This window comes from Scyliorhinus torazame, chromosome 18 (genome assembly GCF_047496885.1).
Source record: "Scyliorhinus torazame isolate Kashiwa2021f chromosome 18, sScyTor2.1, whole genome shotgun sequence".
In the NCBI taxonomy this organism is placed as follows: domain Eukaryota; kingdom Metazoa; phylum Chordata; class Chondrichthyes; order Carcharhiniformes; family Scyliorhinidae; genus Scyliorhinus; species Scyliorhinus torazame.
The window spans coordinates 66114332-66140224 of record NC_092724.1 but is presented as its reverse complement, the minus strand read 5'-3'; the positions used below and the strand labels follow the sequence as shown (position 1 = coordinate 66140224).

The 25893-nt window shown below is 44.7% G+C and overlaps 1 protein-coding gene across 1 annotated transcript in view; it reads left to right on the top strand.

The window, feature by feature from the left end:
- LOC140394823 (cystinosin-like) overlaps window positions 1-25689 on the top strand; it is a 33387-nt gene extending 7698 nt beyond the window's left edge. The window contains 8 exon segments of the mRNA XM_072482004.1: window positions 10616-10716; window positions 12523-12575; window positions 12578-12657; window positions 13587-13688; window positions 20565-20684; window positions 21932-22102; window positions 24432-24549; window positions 25178-25689. Of these exon segments, the coding sequence (XP_072338105.1) occupies window positions 10616-10716; window positions 12523-12575; window positions 12578-12657; window positions 13587-13688; window positions 20565-20684; window positions 21932-22102; window positions 24432-24549; window positions 25178-25341 (909 nt within the window). The 3' untranslated portion in view covers window positions 25342-25689.
- The last annotated feature ends 204 nt before the right edge of the window (window positions 25690-25893 follow it).

Here is a 25893-nt window from a genome sequence, read left to right as displayed (position 1 = left end):
CTTGACCATCTTCAGCAGAAGCTCTCCCAGTCACTTTCCCTTCCCCTTAGCTTGGATCACAAACATCTCTTTTCTTTTCGTTTAGTTTGTACCCTGTGCAATTGCCAAGTCCCTCAGAATCTGCATGACCTCCCCCATCCCCTCTAGTGGGTCTGAGCTGTACAAGAGCAGATCATCCGCATAGCAAGACCTGATGCTCCAACCCCTGTCAGTTCTTTGACATCAGCAGCACAATAGCCAGTGGCTCTATCGCAAGGGCAAATAATAAGAGGGGGCACCCCTGCCTTGTCCCCTGGTGGAGCCTAAAGTATTCCAGCCTCTCCCTGTTGATGCACGCTTGCCATAGGGGCCTGGTAGAGCAGCTGGACCCAACCTATGAACCCCCTCACTGAATCAGAACCTTCTTAGTGCTTCCTGCAGGTACACTCATTCCACCTGGTCAAAGGCTTTCTGTGTCCATAGCCACCACTACTTCTGCCTCCCCTCCCTCTGAGGGCATCCTGATGTTTAGGAGCCTCCATACATTTGGAGTTCAATTGCCTGTCTGATCCTCCCCTATCACTCCAGGGACACAGTCCTCAATTCTAGCAGACAAGATCTTGGCCAGCAGTTTGGTGTCCATGCTCAGGAGCGATATCGATCTATAAGATCCACACTGTAGCTCTTTCTCTCGTTTGAGAATGAGTGAAATCGAAGCCTGTGACATTGTTTGTGGGGGGGGGGGGGTCCCTCTCTTTGGCCTCCATTGAAGGTCCTTGGCAGGAGTGGGCACAGCAGCTCCGAAAATCTCTTGTATAATTCTACAGGGTAGCTGTCTGGCCCTGGGGCCTTGCCCGACTGTATGTTCCCTAATCCCTTTACCATCTCCTCCAGCTCTATCGGAGCCCCCAGTCCCTCCACCAAATCCTCTTCCACCTTTGGAAACCCCAGTTGGTCATGAATTTCTTCATCCCTTCCCCTCCCAGCAGAGGCTCTGACTCATACAATTTACTGTAAAATGCCCTAAAGACTTTGTTCATGACTGTGTTGCCCTCCTTCTGCTGTACTTCCCCAATTTCCCTGGCTGCCCCCTCTTGTGAAGTTGGTGCACCAGCATTCTACTCTCTTTCTCCCTGTATTCGTAGACTGCCCCTTGTCCTTCCTCAGCTGTGCTACCACCTTCCCAGTGGTCAGCAGGTCAAATTCCACCTCCAGTGCTCTTTCAGTTGCCCTGTTGCGGGGGGGGGGGGTCTCTGCATAACTCCTGTCTACTCTTAGTATTTCCTCTACTCGCCTTTCTCTCTTCGCTCTTTCTTTCTTCTCTCTATGGGATCTGATGGAGATTAACTCTCCTCTGATAGCTGCCTTCAGGGCCTCCTACACTGTGGACGCTGCTACCTCCCCCGTATCATTGGTTTCCAGGTAATTTTTAATGTTCATCCTTATCCACCCACAAACCTTGTCATCTGCTAGCAGCCCCACATCTAGCCTCCATAGTGGGGGCTGACCTCTCTTTTCTTTTCCCCCCCCCCCCCCCATGCAAATCCACCCAGTGTGGAGCATGATTGGAGACTGCAATGGTCGAGTATTCTGTCCCCTCCACCCTAGGGGTTAATGCCCTGCTCATCACAAAGAAATGTATACGGGAGTAAACTGTGGACATAGGGAAAAGAAAGAACTCCTTTGCCCTTGGTCGGGCGAGTCTACCCCCCCCCCCCCCAAAAAACCTGTTCCATGAATCCCCTCTGTTCTTTAGCTGCTGCTGGTCATTTCCCCGACCTGGAGTTTGACCAGTCCAATACAGGGTCTATAAACTATTAAAGTCACCCCCCCATAATCAGATTGAGTCAAAGTCTGGAATTTTACCCAGCATGCATCTCATGAATTCCACGTCGACCCAGTCCGGGGTGTAACGTTCACTAACAACACCCAAGTCCCCTGCAGCTTCCTGCTAACCATTATGTATCTGCCTGCCCCCCCCCCCCTGTCAGCCACAATTCCCTGCCTCAAAAGGCACCAGTTTGTTGACCAGGGTTGCTGCTACTCTGGTTTTTGAATCCAGCCCTGAATGGAACACCTGGCCCACCCACACTTTTCTCAATCTTGTTTGGTCCGCAAGTTTTAGGTGCGCCTCCTGTAGCATGGCTACATCTGTCTTTAACCCCTTTAGGTGCGAGAACATGCAAGCCCTCTTGACTGGCCCATTCAGGCCCTGCACATCAGCCTGGATGAGGGGCTAACCCCCCCCCCCCCCCCAGCCTGGATGAGGGGCTACCTCCCCCTCCCCCCCCCCCCCCCCCCCCCTCTGAGTGAGCCTGTCCCCTGCTTACTCGAGCCCTCCCATTGGAGCCCCCCGACTCTCGCTCTGTTTTCCCCCCCATGTTGGCTCCTTTTCTGTCAGCAAAGCAGCATCCCATCTCTTTCCCCCCCCCCCCCCCACCCTGTGATCCCAAGTCTAGCACCTGCTTGACACTGGCTCTTCTTTTTCTTTCCCCCCCCCCCTCATTATGCTTTCTGCTGACCCTGGCCACTCCCACCTCTGTCTCCAATTATTCAGATGCCTCATTTTTCAGGCCCCTCCATCCCTGTGAAAAGCTCTCAAAGAACATTTTCTGCCCCCCCCCCCCCCCCCCCCCAAACGAAACAAACCACAACCCTGGGCGCAAACCTGGCCCCACCAAAAAACTGCTTCAGCCGCCAGGAGAGCTGCCCTCCATGTAGAGCCCCTCCTCCCTCTGGCCAAACTCTCAAAAGCCAAAAACATGGCCAAAGAAAAAGGGAACAAACAAAAATAAGAGGGAACAACATAATGCCGCTCCCTCTGGCTACCCGGCAATTAACATCCCCACCAGAGTAACTTCCCAGTGTGGCTGTCCTTTAGGTCGAGTCCAACTTTTCTTGCTTGATAAAATTCCGCACCTCATCCCTCATCCTGTGTATCAAAGTAATGGTAGCGATCTTGATATGTGACTGACAGCCTCACTGGATGCAACAGCCAGAACTTCACCCCTTTGCTGTGGAGGGCTGCCTTAGCCCGGTTGAATCCAGCGTGCCTCGTGGCCAGTTCTGCTCCCAGGTCCTGGTAGATGCAGATTACGCAGCTCTCCCACCTGCTGCATCGCTCCTTTTTAGCCCATCGCAGGACTTGTTCCTTATCTGAGAAGTGGTGGAACTGTACCACCATGGCCCTCGGTGGTTCATTCCTTTTGGGTTTCCTTGCAAGGACTCTGTGCGCCCCATCCATTTCCAGAGGCTGTGGAAATGCTCCTAACCCCCATCAGGGTCCCCAACAACATGGTCACAAATGTCCTCGCGTCCAAACCCTCTGCACCCTCCGGTAGGCCCAGAATGTGCAGGTTTTGCCTCCTGGACCTGTTTTCAAGGTCTTCCAGCCTCTCCTGCCACCTCTTATGCAGGGTGTTGTGTGCTTCCACCCTGATGGCCCGGCCCAGTATCTCCTCTTCTTTATCCGAGAACTTTTTCTCAATCTCCTTGATCGCCTTCTCCTGCATTTTCTGGGTCTCTACCATTTTCTCCATTGGGGCCAGCATCTGTTTTCAGGTCAGCAAAGCCGCTTCTAAGGAACTCCTGCTGTTCCTGTGACCACTGGGCCCATGCTGCCTGATCTGAGCCGGCTGCCATTTTCTGTTCCTGTGCCCGTTCCTGCTGTTTCTCTCTGGTCGTTTGTTTGCTCCTGGTTCCCTCCATAAACTGCTGTGGGGAGCATTCTAGTGCCATTTGCCAGCTGATTTACATCAAAAAGGGCCTGTTAGTCCATTAGTGGCAGAGCTGCTGAAAATATTACCTAACTGTGCTTGGCCACCACTGGAAGTCCCACATCACACATTCATGATCTCTAACAGGTCACTATAAAACATTTAACCTATCTGTACAGTTGATCACTAACTTAAACACTATCTAAGCTACTCGTGCTGCTGGCGAATATCAAGGGACTTGTGTACAGTACAAAAATTAAAACAGCAGTGTCACATTTCTACTTGAACCTAGCAAAGTTAGAGGTACATGGTTATAATTCTTGCAGCAGGTAATTCCGTTTTGTTGAAGGCCAAAAAAGGGGGCTTGAACTGTATATATCAGGGCTTTTGCTTACCATTTACAGAGTTGAAGTGTCTGAATGACACTGCAGATTATTGCAATTATTAGAAGGGCCCCTACTGTGTATGGAAGGGGGTACCATTTGGCAATGTTTTCACATCCAAGTGGGGGTTTCAGTGTCTATCTCGATGTGGTGTCTGGGCTACGGGTGTCATGTGTGGTAGTGTTCGGGTCTGGTGTGGTGTATATTAAAACAGTCTACTGCTTGTGCAGTTGCTGAAGTCCAGCCATGATAAAAATGTCAGTGGTCCTTGCTCCTTGCTTCATGTCTTCTGCGTTCCATGTCATCCTGGGAGTGCAAGCATAGCTATCATCTTTGGTGAATATCTCGTTTTACTTGTCTTTCTCTCAATCTACTTTCCCATTATGATCGTCACCATGTGTGACTCCCTCTTATTTTTTTTGAAATAACATTGAGACGAAACATGCCAAAAAGTGCAGAGATTCTCGCAGCTTGTGGTCGATGTGGAGTGGCAGGACTGTTTCTCTGACCAGTCTTTTCTTTACTGCAACCATTGATGGTTGAGGCTCATCATAACCAGCTGAATTTTAGGGCAGCCAGTTTTATAAAGTTTCTTTGTCCCAGGGTCCAGAGGTGCATCGTGTGTAGCAGCATATGTTGCAAACGGGTGTCAAACGTGTAAATAGCAGGTGGGGAACAACCAGAGGGTCACAGAAGGTAAAGAGATGTGCACAGACTGGCAAAGGGCATTCTTTACAGCACAAAAGAGCTGAGAAGGGAAAACTAAGACCTGCCAAAGACTGAAGAACCATTCCAGAGTACTCTAAGTGACAGGAATATTCAGTTCATGTGGGTGTGGCAGGGCAAAAATGGGTGGTATCCCCAGGTAGGGCGGTGATCAGTGCTGTTGCTTCACTACCCGAGCTTAACTGACTGGATGCATTTGGGGTCCTTGGGTAGGGTGGGGATTAGTACTGTTGCTCCCTACCTGGGTGACCAGTCCTGAGATCCAACAATTGTACCAATAGCCATTGGTCAGTAAATTGCATGTGTCTCAAGAGTAACTGAGTGTACCATGTGACAAGAGGAAAAGAAGGAAGCAGGCAGGCTCCATCAAAAAAATAGGACACTGTAATTCTTTGCAGTGTCTTTTCCTCATCTGGACACCTTGGGGTTCTGTACCAAACAGCATTGTAAAAGGATTACTGAGACGAGACCGAATCTGAATCATCACCATCTCCCTGTTGCCAGACTAGTATCTGCTGTTTTTGTGCTGTGACTGCACGAGCAGTCATGCGATCCTAAAATTGTCTCGCTAGTCTACAAGAGTTGGCACGGTGCCGAAGAGGGGCTTGTTTGTTGTGAGGTGGTGGGAGTGGAGGGAAGTTACTGTCATCAGGCGGTGGCTGTTGAAGGAGAGGTAGGGGGGGCAAAGATATCCTTGTCATGGTTCTGGGGCCTGGGGTGACTGGGGGAAGAGATCGTACCATTGGTCAGGATAGCAATCAATTTGGGAAGGCTGTTGCTGTTGTCTTGAGTCAAGGTGGTGTGGGCAGACTAGTTCAGGTCTATGGGCATGGACATGCTGGGGGAGGGTTGGACTAGGTTGTTGATGGGTGGGGTGGAATCGTCTCCTATTGCCAGAGATATGGTGGGAGTGACTACATTGTGTTCCATAGACTGTTCCGTTCCATAGACTTTGAGCTGGTTGATGTGGAACTGACCAGTATTGCCAGTGGGGTACATTATCACACTGAGGGGCTCACTTTGTCTGAAATGGAGTAGGGTCCTGCAAATTTGGGGAGAGTAAAGAACTGGTGTTATAAAGGGAAACCATTACTTTGCTGACTGACTCTACTCCACAGGGTGGACTATTTTGTCAACGCAGGCTTTACTCTGCTTCCTTCTAGCATCTAGTCGGACGAGCTGTGCTGCTTTAATATCTGACCTGTTGGACTGCTTTTTCATGGGTGAGGGTGGTGACTGGGGCTTGTCAAATCGAGACTTAATAAATATTCAATTCCCTTCATGGGCCATCTGGTCATGGGTGGGGTGGGGTGGGGGGGGGGGGGGGGTGAAATCTGTAAGGTGAAATGGGAGAACTTTGTCCCATGTGGTGGTGTTCTGCTGCACCATCTTTCTAATGGTCACTTTAAAGTGCCATTCATTTGTTCAGCTATGCTGCTGGATTGGGGGTGATATGCTTATGTGATTTGTGATTCCAAAAATTAGAACATTTTGCATGACTGTCGGTGAAGTGGGAACCTTGGTCTGACTCAATGCTGTGGGGGAGACCCCAGTGTTTTGGGTCAATCTTAGCAGTGGCCTTTGCTCTGTTTGTCCATGAGAGAAATGCTTCTGCTCATTTAAAGGTGTCGATTACAACTAGCACTTGAAACCATTTCTGCGAGGGGGAGGGCAGGACCAATGTAGTCAAGTTGCAAATTTGTCCAAGGGCCAATGGGTTGGGTGAGGCACAATTGTCCTTTGTTTGAAGAATTGTTTTGTGTTGTGTACAGATAAGATCATTCTCTACAATGTTACAGGTTTTTAAATCGGGCCACCAATGGTATTGTCTGCCACCGTTTCTGTCATGAAACTGGTAAATTATCTGGTTTCTGTCTTGGCTGGGGCCACATAACCTGAGGGTGTCCTCTGCTTTTTTGGGCCTGATAGATCCTCCATATTCTGTGAAACCTGGACTCCATCGGTTAGCTTGCTGGGGGCTGCCAAAAGTGACCATGGTGTGATCCTGCCTTGGCTAGGGTGTCTGCCTTTACATTACCAGGTGGGGACAAGCGATGAAGGCTCATTATTAAAAGTAATACCATATCTGTGGTGTCCTGAGAATATGCTTTAACAACAGAGTAGGGGTTTTCAATCAGCTGATACGAAACCTCTATTCCCACAGGTAGAAATGTTGTTGTGCACATAAAGGCTCAGCCTGTATGTCTGCAGGGATTGGGAAAGCATCAGGGTGCTGAACTACATATGCTATGGCTGAGTTTTGCTGCTTGTGAACCTAGGTGGCCGGGCAATTTCAAAGATCTCTTCCAGTGTGCATCCCTGCACGTCTTCTACATAAATTCCACAACCAGTTATTCTCTTTCCATTGTTGATCGTGGAGGAACGGTCTACAAAGTTTTTAAAGTGTTCCCTGTGGTTTGGGAATGCTGTGCTTTACTGCCTGCTCATGGGTGTAGTGACTTTGGGATTAAAAGGTCCTGTGTGGTGTTGGGCTGCTATGATATGGCACTTGTGTGGGGTCCCTGCATACTGAAGATTGTCAGCTAGAAATGTGTGGGTCTTGGTACGTTTGACTAATGTCCCTTCCTTGTAACAACAGTGTCCAGTGAGCTGCTCTGATTTGGCTGACTGAACTGCCCTTTAATCTACCGTCTAGTAATAGTTGTGTGGGGGTGTGATCAATCAAGATGGTTAAGGCCTGTGATGTATGCAAAATACTACTGCCCAAAAGACAGTATGCAAGTGTCATTCGCAGGCTTGAGAATCCTTGCTCTACGGGGTCCAAAACTCGTGAGGCATAGGCTACCGGTCCTAAGCGATCATGTCATTCTTGCAGGAGTACTGCTGATGGGGTTCGGTCGGTGGTTGCCACTTTGATGGCAGAGGGTGAGTCTGGAACTTGCAAAGCAGGGGCTGTGCCTAGGGTGTGTTTTAAATCTTCAATGGCGTCTGTGCTGCGGAAGCCATTCCCATGGGATGTTCTTTTTAAGGAGTCCTGTGAGTGGGGCTGCTTTTGTGGCAAAACAATCTATTACTGGCAATATCCTACTACCTAGGAATGACCGGCAGTGACTATTAGGGGCAGAGGCAACTTGACTATCGATCGTTTCTGTTCAATTTCTCTCCCTGTGGGTGGTGATGGTGCCTAAATAAAGAAGCATTTCTTTTAAAATCTGGACCTTTTTGGGGTTAACTTTGCATCTGATGGATTGCAGGAGGCCAAGTATTCCAATAGGAGCTGGACATGCTCCTTGTGTCAGTTTGCAGGAGCAAAACATCCACATTGTACAAGACGTTCGGGTTGGGAAAATTTTAGAAAGTCCGTTGGCCAATTGTCAGTGGAAAATGGGAGGAGAGTTATGGAAGCCTTGCAGGAGGCATGTTAACATGTACTGCTGCCCTTGAATCTGACAGGCCTTGTCTAGTGGGATGGACCAAAAGCCATTGTCCAGCACGGAAGTACTTTGCCTGTACTCCCTGATTGAGCATGGTCTCAGGACACATGGCAATGGTGAGGGCTGCTAAAGGGGTTACCTTAAGTTTTCAGTCGATCGTGAGTCACCATGAACCATCTGATTTCTTACAGGCCAAATTGGGGCATTATTTGTTGATGCTATGGGCCGACTCCTTGGTCTAATAAACTATCAATAACTTTAGAAATCTCACCCTCTGCTTGCTGTAGGAAACTGTATTGCTTCTGTGGCTTTGGATCAGGACCTGAAATTGTGATTGTACCTGGGATCTTCCCACAATAGTGTTTGTGTTGTGTGTAACACCATGTATGGGCCTAACATTGTTCCTAGGTGGGGGTCCTGGTTGTTGGTGTCATTGCTGGTTTGGGGGGTTTGTCTGCATTCGTGGGTGCACTGCCCGAAGTATCCACAATTGTAGCACCCTCGTGGTGCCTGTACTCTGTCTTGTCTACCCTAGTTTGTCCATGCTGGGTCCTGGCTAGTCCTGACTGGGTGCATATTTGCTTCCTGATCTGCCTGTCTGTGGGGATTGTTACCATGCTCTGGAGAGCCTGTGGGGTTATATTCACACTAGCCTTTTGGCCTGCTTCTGTGGCATGAGTGCGGGGCCATTTAGTGGTGTCGTCCTCATAGTGTGTGCAGTTCAAATCCCCAAATACTGCCTTTAAAATGGATCCAAAGGTGACCTGCAAATGTGGTCAGATGCACTCTCTCATTTTGCCTACAACGGTTTAAACCTTGGATCTCCCTTGTACCCAATTGCACCTAAAATGGCTGTTTTCATCTCCTGTAGGGTTCCTTCTGCTACATTGAGGTTTGGGCAAAGCTGATCTTGCAGACTGGCTAAGGCTCATTAGTTTAACTTCCCTCTTTCGTCTAGACTGTACATAACTTTCTGTGGTGGGCTGAACTGGAATGGTTTTGGTGCAAGCATCTCAACTGGGTTATGGATAGTGGGGTGGTGAACAAAATCAGGCTCTGCCTGATGAGGACTTGTGCCGTGTGGTGACCAGGTTCATGGGGGTGTGCTGCCTGTGCAGTCGGTGGTGCAGGTGCTTTCCTTTGGGGGCATGGGGAGGCTCTATTCTGATTTCCTATATCCTCAATGTATCTCTGGGTGCTTTCATTTAATTCTTGCCAATTGGGGGCACCTTCCTCATCTAAATTTTATACCTAAATCTATTCTGCACTGACTGTAATTTGTCTAGTCTGCGTTTCGCATGGTCTAATGTTAGGTCTCTGTTCTGGAGCTGTGGGAGCGCTCGCAAAGCTGCTTTTAAATCTGCACATTGACTCATTAACTGTGCTACCTGCTGTTCTGTCTCTTCTCGTACCAGGACTGCGTGCTGTGTATCTTGATAGACTTTGGTAGACTTTATCATACTGGGTCTGAAAGCTGCTAAGGTGAACTAAACCAGATTGGTGTGCTCGTTTTGCATCAGCCATCACCTTATCTTTCGCTGCTAACTGTTCCTGGAGTTGCTCAATTATCTTTTTGCTTTCACTATTGTTTTCCTTGTTCTCCTCCTCTTTCTCAACTAACTGCCTGCAGAGTGTCTTCATGACCTCCTCTGTGCCTCACAACTGTGCCAAGGCTTTCAGTTCGGTGCATTTTTCTTATGGACCTCAGTTAGGTTGTCCCACCAAGTTTGTCCTATGCTTCTTGGACCTGACTTGTCAGTCGCACAAAATTGGACCAAAAGGGCCATCCTTTCCCCTTCAAATAATTTCTCAACTCTTCCTCCGATATGGGGCATTGCTCTGCTCTGTTGGTCGCTGTGACCTTGGGTTACTGTGGGTTCATTAAACATTCCATCACATTAGTGCCATTGCTTCTAATATCTCTTTTGCTCCACCTAGTATCTCTTGCTCTACTTTTAACTTCTCTTTCCCTACCTTTAATTTGGGACAGGGGAATAAAGCGGCGATTTGAACAGTGGGTATGGCCTAAGCTATTTTTAATTTCACAATTCGTTCAATTTTACTATGTAACAAGTTTGCCTTGTATCCCTGTTAGTACGCATGCAGTGGTCCTTTGCAGGTGGCCATCTCAGATGACTACAACATCCATAGGTCTTGTTAAATTAATTTTACTACTAAGCAAATTCATGACCAACTCCTCCAGGTCACATTCATTATATTATACAGTTGGTTGGTCAGTATGCAGAACATTCAATCGTGCCAACATTTTAAACCTTCACCCAAAAGCTTGACTGTAATCTTCGAGCTTCTAAACTGTGTTGGTCAGTTTGGCTAATCTCTGGTCCTTGATTATTGAATCTATTTCCCTCTTTCATTAAACCAATCTCTCAACAATATCATTTTTCATTCTAATCAGATCAAGTTGCCTAAATCTGTAAACTCGTCGTCTTTCACCATTCAAGGAATTGAAGTTGGACAGGTCACTGCCTACCTCCAGAGTAATCGCAATCTCATCAGGTATGTCTGACTATGAAGCTAATTAAGAGTTCTTTTCCCCCAGTCTCGTAGTATTTGACTGCATTCACTCTGGCTTCAAGCACTTTGTATAAAGTAGTTTTGTCTTGATGTGGGCAAACCAAATCCTCTAATGCTAACCCTTTTGGAATTCAAAGACTTAAATGTTCCTCTTGGCTCACTCCACTAGCTTAATATGATACATCTCTCCAGAACCTGCTGCATTGACTATCACTGATGTAATTTATCCTGCATGCAGGTCAGTCAGTTGTAGTGACACTGGAATTTTACAGACAACATGGTTCAATCTCTGGCTGTGATCGTTCCCAGGCCATGTCCCATGTATAATAATCAATTCACTTATTGAGGGGGGGGGAGGAGGAGAAGGAGGAATTATAACCTCTCCATGACTAATTTATTATGGGTGGTGCACTGATTAGCAGTACGACCCAGTTCAATCCTGGCCCTGGGTCACTGTCTGTGTGGAGTTTGCGCTGCAATTTCATCAGTATTTTATGTAGTTAGTCCGTACCCCAGTTAGGTGCTGGCATTTGCATATTCAATTTCTAGTTCCAATTTGTCCAGAATTTAGTTTTCACCCAGGGATAGCTAGTAGATGGTGAGTCTGGTTCAATTCCAGCCTTGAGTGACATGTGGAGTTTGTACATTTCTCCCCATGTCTATAGGTTTACTCTGGTTTCCTCCCGAACTGCAGGGTTGGGTGGGGCGTTGCAGGGATGTGGGCCTAGTAAGGCCTTTTTGGAAGGTCAATGTAGACTTGATGGGCCAAATAGCCTCTTGCACTGTAGGGTTTCTATGTAGCTTGGTGGAGTTGCACCAATACCTGTAACTTTAGGTAATACTCCCGAAGCAAGGGGAAGGATTTGAAGAAAGCTGTGGCTGAAAAGGTTTTGGGAATCCTTTCCCTGCTGAAGCAATTATTTTGCCCCTTTATTTATTCCTTTTGTACGCATCACTGGCAAGACAACCATTTATTTCCCATCCCTAATTGCCCTTGATAATGAGCATCTGCAGTCTGTGATATGACTTGAGCATATTAATACCACCTGAATATCTCTCTTTTTTTTTTTGGAGAGCAGTCCACCACATGCAATGAGTCTGTAGTTGCATAGAGGGCCAGACCAGGTAAGAACAGCAGATTCCATTGCACCATATTGCTGTGGTGGGATGTGAACCAGTGTCCCCAGCACATTCGAACTTGCCGAATAATTGTGCTCATAGCTGCACCAACAAATACAAGTCCAGTTTATAACTTGCTCAATTTAGGCTTGGCTGGAAACAACACTCTTGCTTCCTTTTTGTCAAACAGAGCTTGTTGGCTAACGTTGCCATGAAAGTTGGCATTTTTCTGTCTGTCCCTGATTGAGTGCAACGTTAATAACTTGGCACCCATGTCTCAAATATAATCCTTCCAAAACGTAAATAATTCCGTGCCTCACCTGAGTATTTCCTGCATTCTGTTTTCTATTAGTTCTCCATTCCTTTCCTGGTACAATCTCTGATCCCTTCTGAACCCTGTAGTGTGACCAGACTGTGTTCTGGCTGTAGTGATTATACAGTTCTAGCATAACCTTGAGCTTGTACTTGCCTTGACTATCACTGCCTGCTGCTGACCACCACCCTGGTGTACCTGTTCTGTGTCCATGCACTCAATGTTCCTTTGTAATTCAGTACTTATTTATTGCAGTGTATTCCCATTCATCTTTCCCAAATGCATGTCACTTTTTGCCTGTCCATCAACTACATAGTCCATTTATTCTGTACACATTGGTCTGCATTGTTTTGCAGGAGTCCTACACGAATGCGTTTCCTTGTGGTGCACAGCAATGCCCTGAAAATCATAAACCAGTGATTGGCTGGATTTATTTTGTGGCTTGGTCCATTTCATTCTACCCACAGGTTATTGAAAACTGGCGGCGAAGAGGTAAAGCCTCAACTTTTTAAACTTTACTGAAACTTCCTGTTCGGCTCTTTGCTTTAAAACATGGCTGATGGGGCTGCACAATGGCACAATGGTTAGCCCTGCAGCCTCCCAGCACAGGTCCCAGGTTCAATCCCAGCACTGGGTCACAGTCCATGTGGAGTTTGCACATTCTCCCCATTTTTGCATGGGTTTCACCCCCAAAGATGTGCAGGCTAGGTGGATTTGCCATGCTAAATGCCCCTAAATTGGAAAAATTTAATTGGGCACACTAAATTTATATATTTAAAAAAAAAAAAAATGGATGAAGGAAATGTGGTGGTGCTGCTGGACTGCTTGATGATAACTAAGCTGCGAAAAAAACTAACTTCAAGCACTAGATATGAGGAAATGACATCTCCTTTTGGAGTAAATGACATTTCATTGGTTGTTAATCTGCATTTGGGAAAGATTTTGACGTCTGCCTGGAATTCCATGTGCAGTAGTTTTTTGCTGTTTTCCAGTGTCATCTGTTGGTGTTTCTAGCTTTGCTGAGAGCAAGGTCAATTTAGTGGTCTATGCAACTATCTTTCTTTGACTTTGCACTTGTGTTATGGACTGAAGAATCTGTTAACGGACTTAAGAATCTAACAACTGGAACAAGGCCCAGACCAATAGTAAACAGCAAGAGGCAAAGAATAGCTAACCATGAACTTGCTGTGCTAGTTTGTTTTCAGCATGTGGGGACTCTACTTTTTTTTTTCAATGGAAAATCCCCCATCTGGTTGTGAACCCTTTTTGTAGGGTAGAACATTAATTGTCTAACACCCAAAGCTTCAGGTTGTGAACGGCAGAAATTCTGCTACAACTCTGACCATGGTGTTCAATGCTGCTGCAGTGTGACCATTGACCTTATTCTCATGCTCACCTGTTCAATATTTCTGTTCTCAACAGTGTAATTGGATTGAATTTTGACTTTCTGGCTCTGAATCTGACTGGTCACTTGGCATATGGAGTGTTTAACGTTAGCCTTTTCTGGATTCCGAATATTAAGGTAATTCTATTTTGACTTGTCTGGCTGTAGAAGTGGACTCTTAAGCTAATTTCTCATGAGCTGGTTGTAGATGAGTCTATAAGATCTAAGGAACTACTGTACACACTAGTGTATGGTCCCGATTAAACATCACCAGATTTGCTATTGCATGTGAGCAGTGTGGTTTCCTCATTTACCCTATGCCCAAACCCCTTAAACTACAAGACTATTTAACGTTAACTACAAGGCATTTATGCCTTTGTCATGTGAGTGTACCGTTAAGAAATGAACGCTTAAAAAAATTAACCTTTTTTAAGAAATGGGTGTTCATCTGTGTGGGTGGAGTGGGCTGTCAGCTTTTTACTTTCATTTTAGGCTGTTGCTGCAGGGTGTGTTAGTTCATTTTCAGAGCTGGATAGCTGCAGTCACAGCCAGAAGGTGTATAGTCTGTCTGTAACTGTAAATCGATCCTCGTGATTTAAAACTAATAATAGTGACTTTCACCTGATGTGTTTTGAGTCTTATGGATGTTAAAAGAAAGCTTAAAGGATTGCTTAGTGTTGTATTCTTTGGGGGTTGTATTTTAATTAATGGTTGCTAAGATGTTCACTATGTTTTAAAAAGGTTAACTTGACTGCATAAAATAACCTTTGTTTTGCTTTTTTTAAAAAAAAAAAAAACTTTTCCATTTCTGCTCTACCCACACCTGTAGAGTGGGCCGTGTGCTCCCCATACCACAATCTAGTAAAAGTTGTGGGTCAGGTGAACTCCATGATACACTTTGGGGTTCTCTAAACCCTGGGCCCATAACAAATTGGGGGCTCGAGGGGGATGAAAGTCTTCTATCTATTGGATTGGCTTAGTGAACCTAAAGGCAGTGAGGGGTGAACATATTGTGGTTGCTTTTCAGTTGTGGTATTTCAGTTTAAGTAGGGAGAGTGTTGTGGACAATGGGCTCTTTTCAGAGGCTCTGAAGTTTTTGGGAGTGGAGACAGTCACATGCAGTACCTTCTGGACAGATATTAAAAGCAGATTGTTCGATTTGGCAAAAACATGCAGTTACCATTACATCATATCACATTGTCAGGTAATGATGGCAGTGGCTAAGCATTTAAAGTTGCCTGAGATATACTTTGACTCATTGGAAATGGCACAAATTCAGTTACTAATTAAACAAAATGGAACATGAGAGAATTAAAGCAGCTTTAAAAAGAGACCAGAAAGGAAAACTAAATAGTCCTAGCATAACAAGAAGAAAGTGGACGAGAGATACAGAAAATGGCCATGAAACATGACAGTCAGTTAAAATTGGCAGACATAAAGGGAAATGTGAGTTGGATGATACTGATGAGGATAGTGAGTGTCGAAGTCTAAGGCTTGGTGGGGATCTGTTAAATGTCCAAGGTTTGACGAGAAGGAAGTGGAAGCCCTTTTTCATTTCATTTGAGAAGGTAGTTAAACAAATGCAATGGCCACAGGACATGTGGGTATTACTGATTCAAACAAAGCTGGTAGGTAGGGCTAGTGGAGTGTTTGCATCACTATCGGAGGAGGTGTCTGGGATGTATGAGGTAGATGTGCATATGAACTAGTGCCTGAAGCCTGCAGACAAAGGTTTAGAAATTTACAGAAAGAATTTGGTCAAACATACATGGAGTTTGAAAGGCTCAAACAGAGTAATTTTGATAGGTGGATAAGGGCTTTGAAAATAGACAACGTATGAAGCTCTCAGAAATTATGCTTTGAGGGGTTTAAAAATTTCCTGATGTAGTGAGAACTCATGTGGAAGAGCAGAGGGTTAAAATTGCGAGATTAGCAGCAGAAATGGCAGATGATTATGAATTAGTTCATAAATCAAAGATTGGTTTCCGAAATCAGTTTCAGCCTGAGGGATGGAAACTGGGGTCATAAGAAATACTTGAGTGGTAAAGGTGATCTGATGGGAGACAGTGTACGTCAGATTAAAATAGAAATCCAGGAGGGTGGAAGAGACATGCAGTTTCAGATGTTTTCACTGTATAAACTAGACCATGTAAAGTCAGTGTTGGTAGTTGAAGAAAAGCAGTGGTAAAGGAAAGCCCAAGGGAAGGTGGTGCAAAAGATTGTACAGCCTGATCAAGAGGTGATTGATAACGAGGTGTCCAATCTAGAATTTACTTGTGTTGGGTCAAGTTTACTCTGTATAGCAGGAGGAGTAGGTAAAGAAGTCACAATTTATAGGAGCTAGTCATGAGGAGTTACATAGTTTGGGAAGAATATTGCCAGAAAAGGTGGTAATATGAGAATTCTGGGTGAGAAGAGTAGTGTTCAATTATATAAGGTAAGGTTGGAAAGTCCAGTGAAGAGTGGTGAAGTGGTAGTAGGAGTAATAGAGAAACTATCTTGTCCAGGAATACAGTTTATCTTGGGTCATGATATAGCTGGATCGCAGGTGGGAGTGATGCCTACTGTGGTTGATAAGCCAGTGGAAAATCAGACAACTGAAGCGTTGAAGGACTAATCCTGGGATTTTTCTGGATTGTGTAGTAAGGTTGAAAAGTCACCGGTTCAGACGAGAGGAGAAATCAAGAATGAAGTGTAATTAGCAAACTATTTTTGATCAGATGGTTGAACAAGAACAGGTGGAGGATGAGGCAGAATTTTACTTCAGGAAAATTGGTGGAGTTACAACAAAGATGTACACCGGAGCAATCTGTGTATACCAGAGTGTTATTACCGTAAGAGTGATATCTTGATGAGAAAATGGAGATCTGTACATATGCAGGCGGATGAAAAGTGGGCACAAGTTCATCAAGTAGCATTGCCGGTAGGGTATAGAAAGGCGGTTTTGCGAGTTGCATATGAGGTACCAGTGGGAGGTCATTTGGGGATAAGGAAAACTCAAGCTAAAATCCAGAAACATTTTTATTGGCCTGGACTACATAAAGATGTAGTTAAATTTTGTCAATCATGTCACACATGTCAAGTGATAGGGAAACCTCAAGCAGTGATAAAACCAGCGCCCCATACCCACCAGCATTTGAGCAACGTTTTAGTGCTTTTAACATTGCGTAGGCCCGCTTCCTAAAACAAAGTGGGAATCAATATCTTTTGACTAATGGATGTTTCTACTAGGTTTCCAGAGGTCATTCCAGTATGTAATATTACAGCTAACAAGATTGTGGAGGAGCTACTTAAATTCTTCACTAGATATGGACTACCCACCCACAGAACAGAAATACAATCGGATCAAATTTTACTTTCAGGTTATTCAAAAGTTATGGACAGCTTGAGAATAAAACAATTTAAAAGAATCCGTTTAAGGTCGCATCAGACATGTTGAGGGTTATTGTCAAGATTATCCAGAGGATTGGGATAAAGGCATTCCATTTGTACTGTTTGCAATTAGGGATGCACCTAAAGGAGTCAACCAAATTTAGTCCAAGGTAAGAGGACAACTTTAATTGACAAAGGAAAAATTGGTGAGAAATCAGAACTTTATTGGATTACATGTCAAATTTTACACAATGATTAAATTGAGCAGGTGAATTGGCTAGACAACATTAAAGTTGCACAATGTGGGAAATGGGTAGCGGACAAGAAATCTGAAGTTCATAGTTTTGCCAGTGGAGATAAAGTTTTAGTATTGTTGCCAGTGGTAGGTGAACCTTTAAAAGCAAGGTTTTGTGGACCTTATCAGATTGAAAGGAAATTAAGTGACATGAATTATGTGGTTTAAAAACACCAGATAGAAGGATGACTCACCGAGTGTGCCATGTGAATAGGCTTAAAAGGGACTTTGAAAGGGAAGGAGAGAAAAAGGAGGAGGTTTTAATGATTCTAACCCAAAGTGACAAACCAAATCCAGATGACTTGATCAATTAGGCCAGTGGGCCGACGAATGGCAGATGGAGTTTAATTTAGATAAATGTGAGGTGATGCATTTTGGCAGATCGAATCAGGCCAGGACCTACTCAGTTAATGGTATGGCGTTGGGGAGAGTTATAGAACAAAGAGATCTAGGAGTACAGGTTCATAGCTCCTTGAAGGTGGAGTCGCAGGTGGACAGGGTGGTGAAGAAGGCATTCGGCATGCTTGGTTTCATTGGTCAGAACATTGAATATAGGAGTTGGGACGTCTTGTTGAAGTTGTACAAGACATTGGTACGGCCACACTTGGAATACTGTGTGCAGTTCTGGTCACCCTATTATAGAAAGGATATTATTAAACTAGAAAGAGTGCAGAAAAGATTTACGAGGATGTTGCCGGGACTTGATGGTTTGAGTTATAAGGAGAGGCTGGATAGACTGGGACTTTTTTCCCTGGAGCGTAGGAGGCTTAGGGGTGATCTTATAGAGGTCTATAAAATAATGAGGGGCATAGATAAGGTAGATAGTCAACATCTTTTCCCAAAGGTAGGGGAGTCTAAAACTAGAGGGCATAGGTTTAAGGTGAGAGGGGAGAGATTCAGAAGGGCCCATAGGGGCAATTTCTTCACTCAGAGGGTAGTGAGTGTCTGGAATGGGCTGCCAGAGGTAGTAGTAGAAGCGGGTACAATTGTGTCTTTCAAAAAGCATTTAGATGGTTACATGGGTAAGATGGGTATAGAGGGTTATGGGCCAAGTGCGGGCAACTGGGACTAGCTTAATGGTAAAAAACTGGGCGGCATGGACTGGTTGGGCCGAAGGGCCTGTTTCCATGCTGTAAACTTCTATGATTCTATGATTCTATGACTGAATTTGACATGCCTCAAATTAAATTGGAAAATGAGGATGTTCTTAAATTGTTGAGTTACCTTCCAGAGGCAAAACGGACTGACATAGAGTTATTGATATCAAATGGGCAAGTTTGTAGAGATATCACATGGGCAAGTTTGTAGAGATAAATTGGGAAGTACTAAAATGGCTATACATGATGTAGATGTGGGAAATGCTGTTCCAATCAAACATCCATACAGACTTAAAATTGGCACAGGTTAACAGATTGTGATGCTTAAAAATGGCATAATTGAAGTGGGTTGCAGCCAATAGAGCTTGCCCATAGTGATGATGCCTAAACCAGACTGTACCCAACGTTTATGCATGGACTATAGAAAGGTTAATGCAGTTACAAGAACTGACTCTTGTCCTATCCCACGTTTGGAGGACTGCATTGAGAAGTGGGACAATCCGTTTTTATTTCTAAACTGGATTTAAAGGTTACTGGCAGATACCTTTTTATCTGAAAGGGTGAAGGAGATTTTGCTACTGTGACTCCAAATGGTATATACCAATAAAGTTCTGCCATTTGGCATGAAAAACATCCCAGCCACACTTCAACAGTTAACTGAAGTCGTTTCAGGATTACCCAATTGTGCGGCATACATCGACGATCTGAATTTTCAGCCCGACATGGAAAGAACATTTAAAACCTCTGGAGTTATTTGATCGACTTCAGGAGGTGGGTTTGGTGATCAACCTAACCAAGTGAGTTTGGAAAAGCCCAAGTCACTTTCCTTGGCCATTCAATCGGACAGGGTCGAATGGTCACACGGGATGTTGAGGAGTTTCCAATACCCTCCAGACAAAGGGAAATAATTTCTTGGCATGAGTGGATTTGATCGAACGTTTGTGCAAATGTTTTTTAGCATAATTGCTCCACTGATGGACTTACTGAAGAAAAGTCAAATTTCAGTGGACGGCGGACTTTCAAGTCATTTGACAGCCTGAAAGCTGTGATACCCAATGCTCCTGTGTTGGAGAATTACAAGGGACTCTTGTGATCAGATTGAATTGAAGTATCTGACTTTAAAGAGAAATGCTGAGATGTAGAGAAATGGACAGATTGTGCAGAGACCTTGTTCAAAGACTGTCAATTGAGAAGGATTTCAGTTGGAGGAAGAATGGGGGAAAAAAGTCACTTTATACCTGTGAATGTATTTTTTAACTAAAAACAAAGTATATTGTGTGCATTTTTTAAAAGGATAGTGAAAAAATGAAACCATCTTTAAGTTGGATGGTTGATTTTTTTCTTGGGGGGGGGGGGGGGGGGGGGAGAGGGGGAAGAGGAGAGAGAAAGAGGTGTCATGTGAGTACCTATGAAATGGGGTGTGTCAGTGTGGGTGGAGCTGGGCTGTCAGCTTTTTACTTTCGTCTTGAGCTGTTTGCTGCAGGGGTGTTTTAGTTCCGTTTTCAGTGTTGGAGCTGAAGCCAGACCAAGCAGGTGTACTGCTGTTCTCTCTGCCATGAAAAGATTCTCTTGATCATTTGGTGAATTCTAAATGTTCTCAGCAGTGAATAGTAAAACCTAATGTGCTGCTTTTAAAAGGTGTTTCTTTTGTCTTCTGGATGTTGTTTGGGACGTTATTAAGGATTGGTGTTGTATTCTTTGTGGGTTATATTTGAATTAAATGGTTGCTAAGATGTTCACTTTTTAAAAAGGTCAACTTGAGTTCATACAATAAACATTTGTTTTGCTTTATAAAAAAAAAACTTTTCCATTTCTGCTCTACCACACTGACGAATGGGCTGCTCCTCATACCACAATCAAGTTGAGTCAGGTGAACTCTGATACACTTTGGGGGTTCTCTAAACCCTGGCCCATAACACCCTATAGTAAACTCCATTGGACTACACATTAACAGATGTGGTAACTGTCACGCCTTACCCCACATCAATTGGAGGAATTTGGTTGCTAGATCACTCTTCTCCCAACTACTGTCATTGGTATCTTGGCAAATTTGGCAAATAACTTGACTCCCAGGTGCTACTTTGGACCTTGAGTGCCCATTCAGAATCTTGAGCAGCCCAAAATGTCTGATTTATAATCTCAATACAAGCCAGAAGGCCAAGAAGCGTCTTCATGGCTTGTATCATCGGAGTTATGATTTTCAGTAAACTGATTTTTTGACCTGGTCAAAACCCTAAATTTTCTTTCCAGAAACAATTTCTTGAGCATAACCCAGAAGGAGTGAACCCAGTTGAAGCAAATGATGTATTTTTCAGCCTCCATGCTATCTTACTAACCACAGTTACAATCTTCCAGTGTTTCATCTATGAGGTTAGTGTGCCCAATGCCATGAGGCAATTTGTCACTTCATAAAGGTAACCTGTTTTTTTTCTAAATTTTAATCGTTACCATGTAGAAGTGTGCCATTTAACCCAAGTTTGCACAAACCCTTGGAAGAGCATTCGGGTCCATTCCACTGTCACTTAACCTGCGCATGTCCTGGGGGAGGAAGCCCACTGAACATGTGGACCAAAAAGGAACCCATGTCCTGGTGCTGAGGCAGCAGTGCTAACCACTGCCACCATGGTTGCATTTCTCTCCCTTCTCCTCTTCTCTCCCCCCCCCCCCCCCCCCCCCCCTCCCCAAAAGATATGGCCCAGCCAGCAATGCTCCCATTGCATGAAAGAATAAGGAAAAATGTCCAAACTTGCCCCTCTACCGTGCCTGAGACATCATTGCACACCTAAGGCCTCAGTATTGAAAGAACCTGCTTCCAGTAAATGATTTAATTGTTTGGTCTTAAATTATTTAATTTAGGCCAATAATTTTACACATCAGGTCTGTTGCACCATTGCCATTTTTATTAACCATTTGTGGTGCTCCAGATCTAACTCTTGAATAGAGCATAAGAACATAGTGCAGAAGGAGGCCATTCGGCCCATTGAGTCTGCACCGACTCGCTTAACACACTTCCATTCTATCCCTGTAACCCAATAACCCCATCTAACCTTTTTTGGTCACGAAGGGCAATTTATCATGGCCAGTCCACCTAACCTGCATGTCTTTGGCCTGTGGGAGGTAACCCACGCAAACACTCGGAGAATGTGCCGACTCCACACAGACCGTGACCCATTGGTAATTCAAACCTGGGACCCTGGTGCTCAGCTATTTTGATTCATTATATATCCCAGCATAAATGAAACTGCCCCTCCCACTTAGCAATCAGCAGATGTCTCTGTTCCTTGCACACTTATCCAACTTCACTCCTTTTGCATCACTGTCTTCCAATTGTAGCTCTCCTTTTGCTAGAGCACTGCACCCCTGTTTCACTGCTGTTGACCAGCTCCCTTGTTTCACTGTCTGAGGCTTAATTTATGCAAATTTTAAACAGTGCTAACTTGTAAATTTTAACTATGCAATTCATCGCTAGGGTACTGGAGCTGTTTTTTTTTTTTTTGTCACCAAGCCCAATCTCCTTGAAATCAACTTTGTTTTAAAAGGTAAATTTAAGCAAATGTTTAAAGATTGTATAAATGCCTATTGCTGATCAATCCATTTTCTATTTTGCTGGAATAAAGCAAGGGGAACAGAAAGTATCCAAGATTGCTACTGGACTGGTGATCACTGCATGGCTATGTGCCCTTGTCATTTCCATCATAGCACTAGCTGGCCAAATAACATGGCTTCAACTCGTCTACTATTTCTCCTATATCAAACTTGGCATCGTACTTGTGAAATATGTCCCTCAGGTAAGGGTTTATATTTTCTATAACCTTGAGAAAGTCTGGTTGAACTGCAAGCAGATATATTCACAGTGGCCCTTGGGGTGGCCCAGGCAGTCACTTGCTGATCCGACCAATTAATACCCATAATGTCAAATGGATGAGGATGAGACTCCATGTAGTGGCTTGGTCAATAATTACCTCTTGTTTCTCACCCTTGTCAAAACATAAGGATTCTCCCACAAATTTCCACCTGTGGTGGGTTCAGTTTCCGAACACTCTTCGGACACTGTCCTAGGGAGTTACTCACTGGTTCAGCCCACACTTAGAATTATATTTTTAGAACTGATGGTGCCCTGATCTGTGCTTGTGGGTCATCCTCTCTTCAAAGATCCCCCAGCTGTCACTCCCTCAGCTCCCAGAGGCCACTGTGTACCCACCACTTTCATTGACATAGCCCCCCTCTGGCCAGGGCAGTATCACCCAGGCAGTGCTCCAGCCAGCATGGCAGTACCAAGGTACCCACATTCCAGGCAAGGGCCAGGGAGCCAACCTGACCACCCAAGGGCCTCCCATGGCCTGGAAGACTCCCAGGTGCCATCTGACTGGTCCACTTGTGAAGTGATTGGTACCCAGCTGCAGCCTCCCTGGGAGGGGGGGGGCAGTGTTTCCTGGGCAGGTGGGCCTGTCAGTTTGACCTATTTCCATGAGCATTGTTTGGCCACTCCTTTAGGGCAGTATTGTGAATCCCGCTAGGCACGGAGGTTGCCAGAAGCCCACGAGAGGGCTCTCCTGAGATTCACTTGCATGAGCCCAATGTGACGAGAGAATTGCACCCATCACAATTGGAGCAGGAGGTCATTTGGCCCTTCAAGCATGCTCTGCCATTCATTATGATCATGGCAATTATCCAGCACTGACTTAATCCTGTTCACCTCCTTATGTCCACCCTCCCATCACCCTAAGTGCTATATCTAATTGTGACGTGGAGATGCTGGTGTTGGACTGGGGTGAGCACACAATGCTAGGAATGCGACCATTAGCAGGTGATTAAATCTTTACAGATTAAATCTCAGGAGGACCTGGGATTCATGTCGCATTACATGCATCCCCCACCATCTGGCCTGCGAAATCCTACCAACTGTCCTGGCTTGACACAATTCACACCTCTTTAAACTGGGGTTACCCCATCTCTGGATCTGTAAAGATTTAATCACCTGCTAATGCTCCCATTCCTAGCATTGTTTGGCATCTTTGAATTTGTCTATATATGTGTTTCTGGAACAGACCTCTGCATTCACCTGAGGAAGGAGCAGCGCTCCGAAAGCTAGTGACATCGAAACAAACCTGTTGGACTTTAACCTGGTGTTGTAAGACTTCGTACTATATCTAATTGCTTCTTGAACATACAAATGCTTTGTCTTCCACAACTTCACCATTCTATGGTGTGAAGACATTTCTCCTCCATCATAGAATCATAAAATTTACACTGCAGAATGAAGCCATTCAGTCCATCCAAGTCTACACTGGCCCTTGGACAAGCCTAAACCTCCACCCTATCCCCATAATCCCACCGTACATAGCCAATCCACCTCACCTGCACCTCTTTGGCCTATGGGAGGAAACCGAAGCACCCAGAGGAAACTCTCATAGACAGTGGGAGAGCATGCAGACTCTGCATGGACAGTGACCCAAGTCCAGAATCTAATCTGGAGCTGTGAAGCAACAGCACTTACTACTGTGCCATCCTTGAGGCTTTTAAAATTAACTTTGTTGCAGACTGTGACCTCTGGTTTTGGAAACCACCACCATTGGGAACATCCTGCCTAGTCCTGTTATAATTTTATAGGTTTGAGTTTCTCATTCTTCTCAACTCTTAGCAAATACAATCCTAACCCTGACTCAGTCCTGTCATCCCAGGATAAACTGCAAATATTCCAGCTGTGGCCTCACCAAGGCTCTGTATAATTGCAGCAAGACATCCCTGTTCCTGTACTAATCTTCCAATATGAAGGTTGTGAGGTAATGATTATGCTTGCCTGAGCATATTTGTAATGCAGTTTGGTCAAGAAGTCTTTACTATTGCCTGATTTAGCTTGCTAATTTCAATTTATTGTCCTTGAGGCTTTTTAAATTAACTTTGTTGCATCTAAAGTAGGGCTCATTTCATTGCTTTTATAGCTGGAGCTGATTACCAGATACTGCCCCTGCGAGTATCTATTTCCTAAACAGACACTGGAGATTTGAGTGAGACCAAATGTCTGTTCTGTGTGCATTCACTCTGTGGAACATATCATCACCACGTTGAATTATTTCAGTTGGTATCACACTTTCAACACTGCGGTCTCTATTCCAGGCTTACATGAACTACCAGAGAAAAAGCACTGTTGGATGGAGCATTTGGAATGCCCTGCTGGATATTACTGGAGGAATTTTCAGCCTGCTGCAGATGTTCTTGCAATCATATAACAATGGTAAGGCACCATGCAATATGAATGCTCCGGACTTGTTGTTGTGCCTCTGCCGGCTGTAACTTACAAATGCAGACAGAATTCCAGGTCGGGTTGATTTACCTTTTTAAATACAGCAACTTGGTTATTTTTCTCAAATTTTTAGTTAACCCTTAAAGCTAATCTCCAGTTCCATAACTAAGGTATTGTTCTGAAATATCCAGCTGTCAGTCACTTTGTCTGTTCCCAGAAAATTTCACATGGGGCAGCCTTATCTATTGGTACCTTACCATCATGCTTCATAATCCAATGTTGCCCATTGTCCTCTTTACCATGTCTTCAGCTTAATGTTGGCAATTGTCCCACTTGGCATGTAATGAGGCACTCGTGTGACACTGCAGAGAGCCAAACCTACTCTAGGAACCAAATTGGGAGGGTGGGGAATTGGTATACTGATGCTTGGCCATGCATTCTTTGCCCTGTCATTGAGCATAAAGGTTGACAGTGTATATTACTATGGTGTTCTATGGTGTTCTTGATGTACAGACTAATTCTACCAGGTACCAAGATTGGCAGGCTTATTCTGTTGGACATAACTTGTGACAGTCCTGGCCAACAAACTGGTGCTAATCTGATCTACTTTCTATTGCAGATGAAGAGATGCTGATTTTTGGTGATCCAACTAAGTTTGGTCTGGGGTTGATATCCATGTTGTTTGACATTATCTTCCTGGTGCAGCATTACGTTCTATATAGGAAACGCAAAGTTTATATGTCACTAAATAATGATGGAGCATCTTCTGTGAAAGGACACTGAAAACACAGGTGCTGGTTAATTGTTGCAATAACTTTGTTTGCTGGTAATGATTTCAGAATTAATTGCACCACAACCAAATTACCGTTTTAAATGGCTATTTAACTGAACATAGCTGCTTTAACAACCCCCCCACTTTGTCCCACACAACTCCAATTGGACGTTTGCTGTTTAAAAATTCAGATTATTTTTGTAGTTTGAGATACTTTTATTGTACTGTGCACTTCAGGTAAAAGTTGACTACTTTATTGGTTTCCTATATGGGTGTGTTCACTTTGTATCCTCACTCTTGTCAAATATTAAATATTTTAGCTCTATAATTAAAGCCTTTTCCTTTTGGGCTAAACTTGGTTTAGATCAGCCATTACTCTTACACTGCACAATTGGTAAATATCCAAAAGTTTTTTGGGGTTAGATTTCTTCTTGCACGCACGTGTGCACACGTGTTGGGGCATTCCCTCTCGGGGCAGCAGGGTAGGTGCTAGGTCCTAGTTGGATGCTGAGCCCCGCAAACAAACCAGGTTACCCCGAGTGGATGCAGGTAGGGTATGGTTG